Here is a 13,756-nt window from a genome sequence, read left to right on the forward strand (position 1 = left end):
TTTTTTTTTTTTTTTTTGCTTGGGGCGGCAGAAATGCTGGAGCCGGCCCTGCACCAATCTATCTATTGTTCATGCATTGCCAGAACCCCTTCTCAGTTGTTCACATGTCTGTACCTCAGTAACTCCCCTGACTCTGCAAGAGCCTCCCATTCCTACCCTCTACTCCTCATTCTGTTTCCCATTCACAGTCAGACTCTTGCTCTTCCAGAATCTTCCATCCCTACAAACACACCCCTGACTGACTGCCCAAAACTAAGAGCCCAGAGCTTCCTTCCCACCCCCCTGTGCTATTCCTCACTAACTGCCAGTCTATTCTCTACCCCACCCCCATCCCACCACCACCTCCTGGAACTGCCCTGGCTCTGGCAGAATCTTCTAGCCCCTGACTCCATGATCTGCCCCCAGCAAAACCAAGCTCTTCCAGAATCTTCCATCTCTATATTCCTGATGGCCATTCAGTCTGTGCTTCACTAATAAAACCCATTACTTCTAAAAGCTGTCCTCCACACACCATCCCTGACCTGCCGTCCTGCTAGTCTGCCCTCTGCCCCCATCTTATTAACTGCCCCAGCCCTGCCAAAATCTTCCCCACTCCCCTCCACAGCCCTGGTGATATCCCTAACTGCTAATCAATTCCCCACCACCCGCTGGCCCCCATCCCACGAGCCTAGCTCTGTCACAAACTTTCCTCCACTGTCCCCATCACTGACTTACTGCCAGTATCTCCCCCCTCCCCCCGCCCTTCACAAACAGAACTCAGCACGTCCAGAACCTTCCTTCTCCCCATATGCCTGGCTGACAGTCGGCTCTTCACAAATGGAAGTTGCTCTTACAGAAACTTCCATCCACCCATTATGAACTCGAGTGCAAGTCTGTGTCCCAGACAGAGCCCCACTCTTCCACAACATTCCTCCCACGCCCCTGACTGCCAGTCTGTCCCCCCACACCCCCCCCTCCCCCCCCCCCCCCCCCCTCCCTCCCTACCTGCCAGTCTGTCCCCCACAGACAGAGCCCCGCTCTTCCCGACCCTCCCCACATCCCTGACTAACTGCCAGTCTGTCCCCCACAGACAGAGCCCCGCTCTTCCAGACCCTTCCCCCCCATGCAGAGAGAGATTTACAGTAAAACACAGGGTGCCCTGGCATGGGGTCCCCCAACAACAACAGTCCCAAGGGCTGGGCAGCTGCGGGGGCAGAAGCTTGGTCCTGCCAGCTTCTGGGGCTCCTGCTGCAGGCTCCCCTCCCTTCCTGCCCTTTTTTTCTCCCCATCTACCACCAGAGCCACCTGTAATGAAAGTGGACATTTACTTTTATGAACAATACATGCAGGGGTTTAAATGCTTCCCCTGGGCCAGAGAAAGCAGGTGGTGTTTGGGACATGGAGCCACTAGGGCTGTCTAGGTTCCAATCCACATGGTTGAATGGGAGACCCTACAGAACAATGGAAACCTCAATGCCTGGACATGAACACCTACCTGTGATGGGTTCGGTCACAGAGACCCCCTTGGGGCTGTCACCTGACGTGCTGAATTTGCCTTTGAGCCCATTTTTCCTGCCAGCTTGGGACTCCAGAACCCTGCCTTGTTGAGCCAGACACGCTTGCCAGCTGCAAACACAGACCCAGGTCTGGCCCACACCCCCAAAGTTGCAGACTTTAACCAAAAACTGCTCAGCAGGTCACCTATCTCCAGCATCCAGATACTCAACTCCTATTGGGATCCAAACGCCAAATAAATCCTTTTTACTCTGTATAAAGCTTATACTGGTAAACTCATAAAATGTCCGCCCTCTATAACACTGATAGAGATCTGCACAGCCGTTTGCTCCCCCAGATATTAATCACTTACTCTAGGTTAATTAATAAACAAAAGTGATTTTATTAAGTATAAAAAGTAGGATTTATGTGGTTTCAAGTAATAACAGACAGAACAAAGTAAGTTACTAAGCAAAATAAAACATAACACGCAAGTTTAAGCCTAATACATTAAGAAATTGAATACAGGTAAAATCTCACCCTCAGAGATGTTCCAATAAGCTTCTTTCACAGACTAGACTCCTTCCTAATCTGGGCCCAATCCTTTCCCCAGTACAGACCTTGTTAGTTCCAGCAGGCATCTTAGGTGAAAAGCAGGGGATTTCACATGATTGGGCCCCTTTGTTCTGTTCCACCCCCTTTTATAGCTTTGGTACAAGGCAGGAATCCTTTGTTTCTCTCTGGGTTCCCTCCCCTCCTTCTAAATAGAAAAGCACCAGGTTAAGATGGATTCCAGTATCATGTGACATGGTCACATGTCCTGTGAGACCCCAGCCTTCATCCTTCCAGCACTGGCCTGCACATACCCAGGAAATTTTGCAAGTAAACCAGGGCCGCCCAGAGAATTCAGGGGGCCTGGGGCAAAGCAATTTTGGGGTCCCCTTCCATAAAAAAAAGTTGCAATACTATAGAATACTATATTCTTGTGGGGGCCTGGGGAACATTTCCTCACTCCCCCCCCCCCCCCCCGGGCGGCCCTGAAGTAAACAGAGCCATTCACAATCAATTGTCCTAGTTATGGGAGTCATTAAGATTCTAAGCCCCCATTAATGGCCCACACTTTGCATAATTACAATAGGACTTCAGAGTAATACTTCATATTTCTAGTTTTAGATACAAGAATGATACATTCATACAAATAGGATGACCACACTCAGTAGATTATAAACTTTGTAATCATAACTTACAAGAAGCCTTTTGCATAAAGCGTATTCCAGTTACATTATATTTACACTCATAAACATATTTCCATAAACATACGGAGTGCAACATCACACTACCAAAGGGGAAGCTGAGGCACCTGAGCCTGGCTGTGGCTGGAGAACAAAGGGGTGAGGTTGCTGCTGGAGTCAGAGCAGGACGAGGAGAGAACAAAGGTGGAGCCCATGGAAGCAGGGCATGGTGAATTCATGGGACCCTGCCCTATCTGATCTCCAGCCTAAGACTACCTCTTTGATGCTAGCCTACAGCCTTTCAGCTTCTGCATTGCAGGTGACTGATGAATTAGTACCTTATGTTGAAAAGGCTGCCTGGGGTCGCTGCAGATACTCACTGAGGGCACTTAACCCTGGAGAGGAAAGTCTGAACAGGACCCTACCTCAGTCAGCTGCCAAATGGGTTGCTTGGTCCCCAAGGCCCCGGTCTCAGAGTCGTTGAGGCTACAGGCCAGCTGTTGCAGAACAGTGGGGATCCTTGGGGTCCAGGACACTAAAGTAGTTACTAGCAAGAGACTGATGGAAGGTTCGGGCATAGCACAGACCCCTTGTGTCAGTGACTCTGCCCTGCCCCCCCCCCCGCCCCACGGGGGGGAGAAGGATAGCTCAGTGGTTTGAGCATTGGCCTGCTAAACCCAGGGTTGTGAATTCAATCCTTGAGGGCGGGGGGGGGGGCCTTAGGGATCTGGGGCAAAATCAGTACTTGGTCCTGCTAGTGAAGGCAGGGGGGCTGGACTCAATGACCTTCCAGTTCTATGAGATAGGTATATCTCCATACATATGTATATATATATAAAAGCTGAAAAACTGGCCAGTCAGGCTGGAGGAGCAGTTTATGGACAGAGGGTGACTCTCAATGGCTAGCAAGTGCCATCTCTTAATCCTGTGAATTCCCAGAGCAGTGTCTGCTAAGATTAGGATCAGATTTTCCAATGGGAGGTCTCACTGTGGACTGTAGATTAGCACACAAAGAACTGTACCTACAAGGGTGTTTTGGGGGGCAAATACCATGATGAAGTGGGCATTTCCTGCAATATTTTGACAGGTGTGCCTCAGTTTCCCTGTGTGCATTGCTACCCGGAGGTGCAAAAGGGTTAAATCTGCTCTTGGGGGCAGATTAAGAGACAGGAGGTGTTTGCATCACACAGCTGTCTGGGATGGTATGAAGGGGTCATTAAAGGACTGGTAGAAACTGACCCAAATCAATAGAGAATCTGGAAAGGCAATGGGAACCCCACTGGCCGTGATGTTCAGACCTAACAAACACCAACTAAAACAAAGGAGATTTCCCCTGTCACATCTTGGAAGAGAAGCACGACAAAGGCCCCAGCTAGAGAACAAAGGGGAAAGCTGATGGCTGGGAGACGGGCTGGCCTCTGGGGAGACAGAGAATCTCACACTTGGGACTGATAAGGAGACGAGACAAAAATGGATCCCATACCAGCTTGGCTGGCAGATTGCACTGGCTTGGCCACTGGGGACCAGGCCTTAACCTTTGCCTCTCTATGCTGCCCTAAGGATTTACAGATTCTGTAGCCAGGTGACTAATAAATTGTTACCTTGTTTTGAAAAGGCTGCCTGCTGTTGCTGCAAATACTCACTGGGAACAGTGTGTGCTGCAGGGGTCCAGTGTACACAAGCCTCCCGTAGGAGTCTGGAATCGCTACAGGGAGCCACAGAGAGAGAGAGAGAGGGAAGGATAGCTGGTTGCTGAGGGCCCAGTTTCAGAGTCTTGGAGGCCACGGGCCAGGCCCAGCCCAGTAAAGGTACTAGTTACAGGCTGGGCATAGACCAGACCCTGTGGATCTGTGACAAGAACTATTGTGTGCTCAGATTTGGGTGCATAAATGGTAAGCAACTACCAGATGTGGGAATACAAACTGGTGCTTCTTCACCTAAATCTCCCACAGAATTAGAGGCTCTGGCTGAAAGTGGGGCCGGGTGGAAGAATGTTCAAAACGGCGCCTTTCTGAGCGGTGGCCAAATGGCACGTAGGTCTCCAGCGGTGACATTGGTGCTTTACGACTTTTAATTTTCAACCTGTTCCTAAGAGCCAAAAGTGTCTGCTCACACGCGATGCCCAGGAGGCAGCCAGCTCCTCATGGAATCAGACCCAGCTCCTGAGGAACAAGTGAATGGATCTTCCTTGGAAAATGGGTTTGTCGGAGGCTTTAGAATTCTTTAATTAGCAAATGTGTTTTTCTTTTAGAAACTAAACAGGGACACTCGCTATTTCAGTGACGCCAGTGCAGCTCATTGGTGTGACTGATTATTTCAGGGCAACTTTCTCACAAATCCATTTAGCTACAGCCGTGCAGGTTTCCGAAATCGTGTGGTTCCCTTTGATCATCCCACAGCTCTCCCTGTCAGCAGCGCCTGCCAGCTGGAACCTGGGGAACAAAGAGCAGGAGTCACCGGGTGTTTAGGTTTACTGAGCAAGACCTTTAGCAGCCATCCCTCGTTCGGAGGGGTGGCCTGTCTCCATATTAGCTTCCTTCAGCCGTACTTTTCTACAGAGCCCTAGTTAGTAACATGCCTCCCAGAGTGGGAAAGGAGCTGGGCAGGCTCAGTTCAGTGCTGGAAAACATCGCAAAATCCACCACGATGACTGACCAACACTGCCCATGGGTGTGTTCAAACCCCACTGCTGGGGAGCCAAGCCGAGGAGCCCAGCAGCACCTGTGTGGTCCTACTTTGTACAACGGTGCCACGTGCACTGAGTGGTGTCTGAAGTGGGTGGAGCTTAGTTGGTGGGTGGGGCTTGGGAAAATACCACCACTTTCCTCACCCCCACTGCAGCCCTGGTGGAGGTAAAATGTGCTGTTCACAGGGCCGGCTCTGGCTTTTTTGCCGCCCCAGGCAAAAAAGCCTCCGAGGGGAGGGCGGCGAGCCCCGGAGGGGGCTCCACTCTCCCCCCGGCGGCCGGGGGGAGGGCGCCAGGGGGGAGGGCGGCCGGAGCCCTGGGAGGAGGGCGGCGAGCCCCGGCCGGGGATCCGCTCTCCCCCCCGGCAGCCAGAGCGCCGGGGGCAGGGCGTCGAAACCCGGCCGGGGATCCGCTCTCCCCCCCGGCGGCCAGAGCGCCGGGGGCAGGGCAGCGAAACCCGACCGGGGCTCCGCTCTCCCCCCGGCGGCCAGAGCGCAGGGGGCAGGGCGGTGAAACCCGGCCGGGGATCCGCTCTCCCACCCCGGCGGCCAGAGCACCGGGGCAGGGCGACAAAACCCGACCGGGGCTCCGCTTTCCCCCCGGCGTCCAGAAAGCAGGGGGCAGGGCGGCGAGCCCGGCCGTGGCCCCGCTCTCCCCAGCGGCCGGAGCGCCGCGCCGCCCCCCTCCAGGTGTCGCCCCAAGCACAAGCTTGGTGGGCTGGTGCCTGGAGCCGGCCCTGGCTGTTCAGCAGGAGAGGGGACCTGACCCTGCATTAACGAGCACATTGCAGGACAAGGGCCACCTCACTCAGGCAGAGCAGCACAGCTGAGAGCTAACATAGGCGTGAACAGCTAAGTGCCTCTTCACAAGACAAGGATTGTGCTTAAACTCGTGTCTTCCCAGACATGCCCATTCTCCAAACAGACCCTGACCCCCCTTTATCCTGTGGTCTTGCAAGCACATGGGGGCTTGAGACTGACCAGCTCTCCATGGGGAGGTCTCTGCCTGGTGCTTAACTTTACTTGTGCTCACAGACAGCCTCTGCTCCTGCTAGCACTAGAGAGCACTAACCTTGTGTTCCCACTTGTGCACCATGCAAGACACACTCAGTTTCAAAGCCAAAGTAGGAACCATGAACACTCACAGTGTTTCATCGAACGTGGAGCCGTCCACCCAGGTCCATTTCCTCTCTGGGGATGTAACACTGAGTCCAAGCCAGACCAGGTTCAGTTGTGGAATACTCAGTACATACGCCTGTAAGTGACAGGACGGAGGAATCTGGGTGAATATAACCTGCTAGAATTCTCTGGCTTCTTTGCTCTCTCGGCAAATGACGGAAGAGAACCTGCTACACAGCTCTGCAATAGATATAAACCCAATTTCTGATGTTTCCCTTTCCCAATCTCACCCCCTCCTTCCCTTCCACATATCAATGATATTTTAACGTGCTCTGTAATAGATTTTTCTTAAGCCAAATGTCATACAGCTGGGGCGTTGTTGTTGTTTTGCTGCAAGCCCATTGTATTGCATTATAACTAGCGACACTCATCTCTCAAGTATCAGGGGGTAGCCGTGTTAGTCGGTATCCACAAAAACAACAAGGAGTCCGGTGGCACCTTAAAGACTAAGGCCTGGTCTACACTAGGCTTTTATGTCGAATTTAGCGCCGTTATATCGAATTAACCCTGCACCCGTCCACACCAGGAAGCCATTTAGTTCGACATAGAGCTCTCTTTAAATCGATTTCTGTAATCCTCCCCAACGAGAGGAGTAGCGCTAAATTCGACATGGCCATGTCGAATTAGGCTAGGTGTGGATGGAAATCGATGCTAATAGCTCCGGGAGCTATCCCACAGTGCACCACTCTGTTGACGCTCTGGACAGCAGTCCGAGCTCGGATGCTCTGACCAGCCACTCCCCCGGGAAAATTTGAATTCCTTTTCCTGTCTGGGCAGTTTGAATCGCAGTTTCTGTTTGGACACCGTGGTGAGCTCAGCAGCAGTGGCAACGATGCAGAGCTCTCCAGCAGAGATGGCCGTGCAATCCAATAGAAAGAGGGCCCCAGCATGGACGGATCGGGAAGTCTTGGATCTCATCGCAGTGTGGGGCGATGAGTCCGTGCTTTCGGAGCTGCGCTCCAAAAGACGGAATGCAAAGATCTATGAGAAGATCTCTAAAGCCATGGCAGAGAGAGGCTACAGCCGGGATGCAACGCAGTGCCGCGTGAAAATCAAGGAGCTGAGACAAGGCTACCAGAAGACCAAAGAGGCAAACGGACGCTCTGGATCCCAGCCCCACACATCCCGTTTCTACGAGGCACTGCATTCCATCCTAGGTGCGGCCGCCACCACCACCCCACCCCTGACCGTGGACTCTGAGGATGGGATATTGTCCGCGGCCGGTTCCTCAGCGGACGGGGAAGAGGAGGAAGGAGATGAGGAGGACGAGGCAGTAGACAGCGCTTACAACGCTGATTTGCCCGACAGCCAGGAGCTCTTCATCACCCTGACAGAGATCCCCTACCAACCCTCCCCAGCCGTTACCCCAGACACAGATTCAGGGGACGGATCAAGCAGTAAGTGTTTTAAATATCTAAACATTTATTTACAACAAAACTGGCGTATTTAAAATATTAACATTAGCTAAAGTGCTTTAAAACATGTAAACATTTATTTGCAACAAAACAGGAAGATTGAAAATATGAACAGTGGGTAAAGTGCTTCAAAACATGTAAACAGTAAAGTCAAACAAAAGGGGAATCAGTGCAAAGTGTATCATGATTTGTCTTTTTTTGGGCGCCTCAATATATAGTCCGAACCATTTTCAAAAAATTGCACAATGTCCGCTTCATGATTATAATGCCCAAAACCCTGCAGTCATTTGTCCCTCCAAGGGCACCTAAGCCAGGAACTGGTCAATGTAACCGGGGATAGAGGCGAGATCCTCCGGGGAGAACTCCTCATACACCTCCTGCAGGTGTTTTTCCAGCCTCATCAGCAGGTTCCTGGGCAGGGAGAGCTTATTAGGCCCCCCGTGGTAGGACACGTTTCCCTGCCACAACGCCAGCAGGTACTCCGGGATCATGGCCTTGCACAGCAGTGCAGCAAATGGCCCCGGTTTCTGCAGGCTGTCCCGGAGCATCTTCTCCTTCTGGCTCTCGGAGACCTTCAGGAGGGTGATGTCTGGCATGGCTCCCTGCTGTGAATTAGGTATGGGAAAGTTAGTATTGGGACTGCTTGCCCGTCCCTTTATAGAACTGCAACCGCCGGTTTACAGCCACGCGGTTTACAGCCGCGAGGGGGTGGGACAGGGGCAGAGTTCATGCTTGCAGGATTGCTGCCAGCAGAGACTCGCATTGCTTTCTATTTGAAAGGAGGCCAGTGCCACTCTTAAAGTTTTAAGCAGCCACAAGTCTACGGCTTACCATGTTTGCCATCTAGACAAAGTCCGGTGTCCTGCCCTGCTCCTCAGCTCGCCACAGCAAGACCGCAGGCACTGTAGGCGAGGGCCGAAAATTCGACCTTGTCCTCAGTGCGCGTGTGATAGGTGCTCTGCATGGTCTTGTTCACAGAGAAAGACTATGTTCTCTGTTCACAGATACATTGCTCTGTCTCAGGAATTCACTCCCTTTTTCCAATTCCCACAGCCACATCTGCCCAGAGGCTAGCGCACATTAGGAGGAGGAAGAAGAGGACACGGGAAGACATGTTTGCTGAACTAATGGGATGCTCCCGAGCACAGGCAGCCCAGCAGACACAGTGGAGGGAGAACTTGTCCCAAATGCACAGGGCAAACATGGAACGGGAGGAGAGGTGGCGACAGGAGGACAGGCAGGATACTCAAACGCTGCTTGGACTAATGAGGGAGCAAACGGACACGCTCCGCCGCCTTGTGGATGTTCTGCAGGACCGGAGGCAGGAGGAGAGAGCCCCGCTGCAGTCTCTCTGTAACTGCCCTGCCCCGCCACCAAGTCCCATACCCCCCTCACCCAAAGTCCAAACACGGAGGGGTGGAAGGGGCCGTGAAAAATTTCACTCCACCCCTGCGGACTGCTCTACCACTAGAAGGCTCTCATTCCCCAAAATTTGAAAAGTCCTTTCCTACCCGCCTCACACAAGACCCCGTCCAAGTTTCACCCCCCCGTTCCATGTGCGGTTGTTAATAAAGAATACGTTTATGTTCATTTCTGTTTCCATCCTCTTCTTTTGGAGGGGAGTCTGTCTGAAGGGGGGGGGAAGGGGCTTGGTCATTGGACAGGACAGTCACCTTTAGCAGGGGGCAGGTGCAGCAGCAGGGCACATATACAGTGCAGTGACTAGTTATCCTGGTCAGTCTGGGAGGTGGTTTTCATGTTTTGTGTGGTGGGGGCGGTGGTGTTGCTCTGTGACTTGGTGGCGGGGGAGGGCAGTTACAGATCTTATGCAGCGGTCCTTACCCTGCATCACAGAGCCGCGCAGCAGGGGATCTGTAACCCTCCTCCCCCTGCAAGACAGTCACATAGCCGACACATACACGCAGTCCCGGCCAGGAGGGCTGGCAGGCTCCGTTGAAACAACCAGTCCACCACCGCGGAGCCTGTCATTCCTGGAGTTTAGAGGCATCATTTGCATCACAACCCTAAACCCGCCCCCCGCCACAGTCTGTGTCCCAGGTTTAAAACATTCCCGCGAAAACAGTAATAAAGACAACGGTGTCCATTAACAAAACAGAACAGACTTTATTTTTTGGGAAGGGGGTGAAGGGGGTATGTAAGTGGAGAGGATAGTCGACGGCAACTGGGTAAAGAAAGGGGGGCAAGTTCTGCCTCTGTGTCCACAAACTTAAAAGTCACTGGGTACCCTGCTCAGCCTTGAAACTGGCTTTCAAAGCCTCCCGGATGCACAGCGCGTCCCGCTGGGCTCTTCTAATCGCCCGGCTGTCTGGCTGGGCGTAATCAGCAGCCAGGCTATTTGCCTCAACCTCCCACCCCGCCATAAAGGTCTCCCCCTTGCTCTCACACAGATTGTGGAGCACACAGCAAGCTGCAATAACGATGGGGATATTGGTTTCGCTGAGATCACAGCGAGTGAGTAAGCTTCTCCATCTCCCCTTGAGACGGCCAAAAGCACACTCCACCACCATTCTGCACTTGCTCAGCCGGTAGTTAAACAGTTCTTTTTCTGTGTCCAGGGCGCCAGTATAGGGCTTCATGAGCCAGGGCATTAGTGGGTAGGCTGGGTCCCCGAGGATCACTGTAGGCATCTCCACATCCCCCACAGTTATCTTGTGGTCCGGGAAGTAAATACCTTCCTGCAGCCGTCTAAACAGACCAGAGTTCCTGAACACGCGAGCGTCATGAACCTTGCCCGGCCATCCGACGTAGATGTTTGTAAACCGTCCCCGATGGTCCACCAGTGCTTGCAGCACCATTGAAAAGTAGCCCTTTCTATTGATGTACTGGCTGGCCTGGTGGCCCGGTCCCAGGATAGGGATGTGAGTCCCATCTATAGCCCCACCGCAGTTTGGGAATCCCATCGCAGCGAAGCCATCTATGATGGCCTGCGCGTTTCCCAGGGTCACTACCTTTGACAGCAGTACCTTGACGATTGCCTTGGCTACTTGCATGACAACAACCCCCACGGTAGATTTGCCCACGCCAAAGTGGTTCGTGACTGACCGGTAGCTGTCCGGCGTTGCAAGCTTCCAGAGGGCTATGGCCACTCGCTTCTGGACAGTCAGGGCTGCTCGCATGCGGGTGTCCTTGCGCTTCAGGGCAGGGGACAGCAAGTCACAAAGTTCCAGGAAAGTGCCCTTCCGCATGCGAAAGTTTCGCAGCCACTGGGATTCATCCCAGACCTGAAGCACTATGCGGTCCCACCAGTCCGTGCTTGTTTCCCGGGCCCAGAATCGCCGTTCAACAAAATCCACATGCCCCATTGCCACCGTGATGTCCTGGGCGCTGGGGCTCGTGGTTTCTGACAGCTCTGTGCTACTCTCCGACTTCAGGCCCTCACGGCGGTGCCGTAGCCTCCTCGCCTGATTACTCTGCATCTGCCTCAGGGTAAGGTGTATGATAAGGTGCGAGGCGTTGAGAACGGCCACAACTGCAGCGATGGTCGCAGCGGGATCCATGATCGCAGTGCTGTGGCGTCCGCGCTGTCACTGATCAAAAAGTGCGCGAACTGATTTCCCGCCGGCGCTTTCAGGGAGGGAGGCAGGGCGGTAGTGACTGACGGATGACGACAGTTACCCAAAAGCACCCTCGCCACATTTTTTTACCCAGAAGGCATTGGGGGCTCGACCCAGAATTCCAATGGGCAGCGGGGACTGCGGGAACTGTGGGATAGCTGCCCACAGTGCACTGCTTCCAATGTCGACGCTTTCCCTGGTACTGTGGACTGACAAAGTCGAATTACTGTCCTTAGTGTAGACACACACGTTCGACTTTCTAATATCGATTGCACATATTCGATTTAACTAAAATCGAACTACTCTCGTAGTGTAGACATACCCTAACAGATTTATTTGGGCATAAGCTTTCGTGGGTAAAAAACCCACTTCTTCTCAAGGGGGGGTTAAGCCATTTTTATTTACTGTACCATCTCCTCCTTGTCTTGGATCACGAGCATTTGAGAGCGCTTCGCTGAGCAGTCCTCACGACTCTCATTCCACGTTTTACTTTCTTTAGAGACCCAATAGCACTTGTTCTTGTGCGGCAGCCAGTCAGCGGGACACAGTTTGCACCCACAGCCCTCTAGAAATAGACATGGAAAAGGCAGCATTAAATAGGCCGGAAGCTTCTGAACAGTGCTGAGCTTCCCTATGTTCACGAGGGGCTTTCAAACGATAAACATTCTCAGCCAAGACATTTCTCTTTATTCGTGGTTTGTTTGAGGAAAGGCCCATTGGAGGTGCAGGGCAGGAGGGAGGTGCTCTGGCAGAGCTGTGATGTGAATAGGGATTCATAAGATCGGGCACATAATTCACATTTTACAGGCCCAGTATCACACAATGCATTTCCCCCCAAGGAGCACCGAACCTCTGAAACGAAAGACACAACAAAACTGTTGTGGGAAGGGATTCTCATAGGAAGTTCTGAGGGCTGCGTGCTGATCACACACACACACACAAAACCACCTTACAAGAACGGTATTGCGGTTGTAAAGTCAAGCACTCAAAAGTTAGGACGTGTCAGAATTAAGGTTACCTGTGCAATCTTTATTGGGCCCCCTTGTGCATATGCATTATGATCCAGTCTGTAATTACATAGTCACATACCAGTTTTCTCCACCAAACCCCTACTTCATTCAGGGCACATGACAGACGGTGCTGCTGACTTACTGAGCAGTTATTCAATATTTTGTTTTCTTCTCATTCAATGTGTAGCCCCAGTAGTACTATTCAAAACCGGTCTGAAGACAGAACTATTAATTTCCTCCTGGGCTTTCCTCTGGCACCCAGCTCTAGTATCTGAGTGCTTCACAAAACAGTAATGAATTTTCACAGCACCCCTGTGAGATCAGAGGATTGCAATATTTCCATTTACAGATGAGGAACTTAGGCATGGAGAGTTTGAGGTCAAAAGTATCCACTAATACTGGGTGCCCAACCTGAGACTCAGACTCTCAAAAGGTACTTAGGCAGGAATAAGGTACCTGAAAAAGCAGGGCATTTAAAGTACTTAGTATTCTATAGAACTTCATATGTTCAGGGCACAGCTCCCATCAATTTCAGTTACAGCTGTGACCCGCTCAGCACTTCTACAAATCACACCCCAGGCTCTCAATTGAGACACCCAATGAATGAGGAACACAGTGAATAACCACTTGTGAAAGGATTGGTTTAAATAACTCTCCCCCACCAGCAGCCCCAATGTACTCTCTCCCCCGCCTTCTGGCTCTTGTTCCTTCTGCATTCAACTCAGGCAACTTCCTCCTCCATGCTGCCAGGGCTCAGGAGGACACAGCAAGCATGTGCGAGACAGGCTCCCTGCTCTCAGTTCACCCAAACCTGCATGGAACGTCCTACTCAGCCCCCTGTAGCTCTGGGCTGAAGCATGCTCATTGTTGATAGAATCATTTAATTTCCAAAGGCTTATAACTTGGCCAAATTTGAGCGGATATTCACAGGCGCTTCAAAAGGCAGACAGATCCCTGATTCGTAAGCCACTCCCATGCCAAATTTCAAGTCTCTATTCCACAGCATGGGGATGGCACTAGAGCTTCCGAAAGACAGTCTCCAGAATTTTTTTAACATGAGGAAAACCATGTATTTTCACTAGGCTGGTTCTCAGAAACAGCTGGACAGTTTTGGCTGAAACTAAAAAAAAATTAAAAAAATCAGGCTGAGGCAGACCCCTGGCATGGCAAGGTTCAGCCTGAACATT

At 52.0% G+C, this 13,756-nt stretch overlaps 1 protein-coding gene across 1 annotated transcript; it reads right to left on the reverse strand.

Annotated features, from left to right (window-relative positions):
• Positions 1-5,016: 5,016 nt before the first annotated feature.
• LOC112106636 (killer cell lectin-like receptor subfamily F member 1) lies at positions 5,017-12,124 on the reverse strand (the record flags this gene model as incomplete). Its single annotated transcript, XM_026662365.1, has 3 exons — positions 5,017-5,137; positions 6,536-6,645; positions 11,970-12,124. Coding segments are annotated over 3 exons (386 nt in total), but the record flags the coding sequence as incomplete, so codon positions are not given.
• Positions 12,125-13,756: the final 1,632 nt, after the last annotated feature.

Source organism: Terrapene carolina, unplaced genomic scaffold (genome assembly GCF_002925995.2).
Source record: "Terrapene carolina triunguis isolate 2854851 unplaced genomic scaffold, T_m_triunguis-2.0 Scaffold26549, whole genome shotgun sequence".
NCBI classification, from domain to species: Eukaryota; Metazoa; Chordata; order Testudines; family Emydidae; genus Terrapene; species Terrapene triunguis.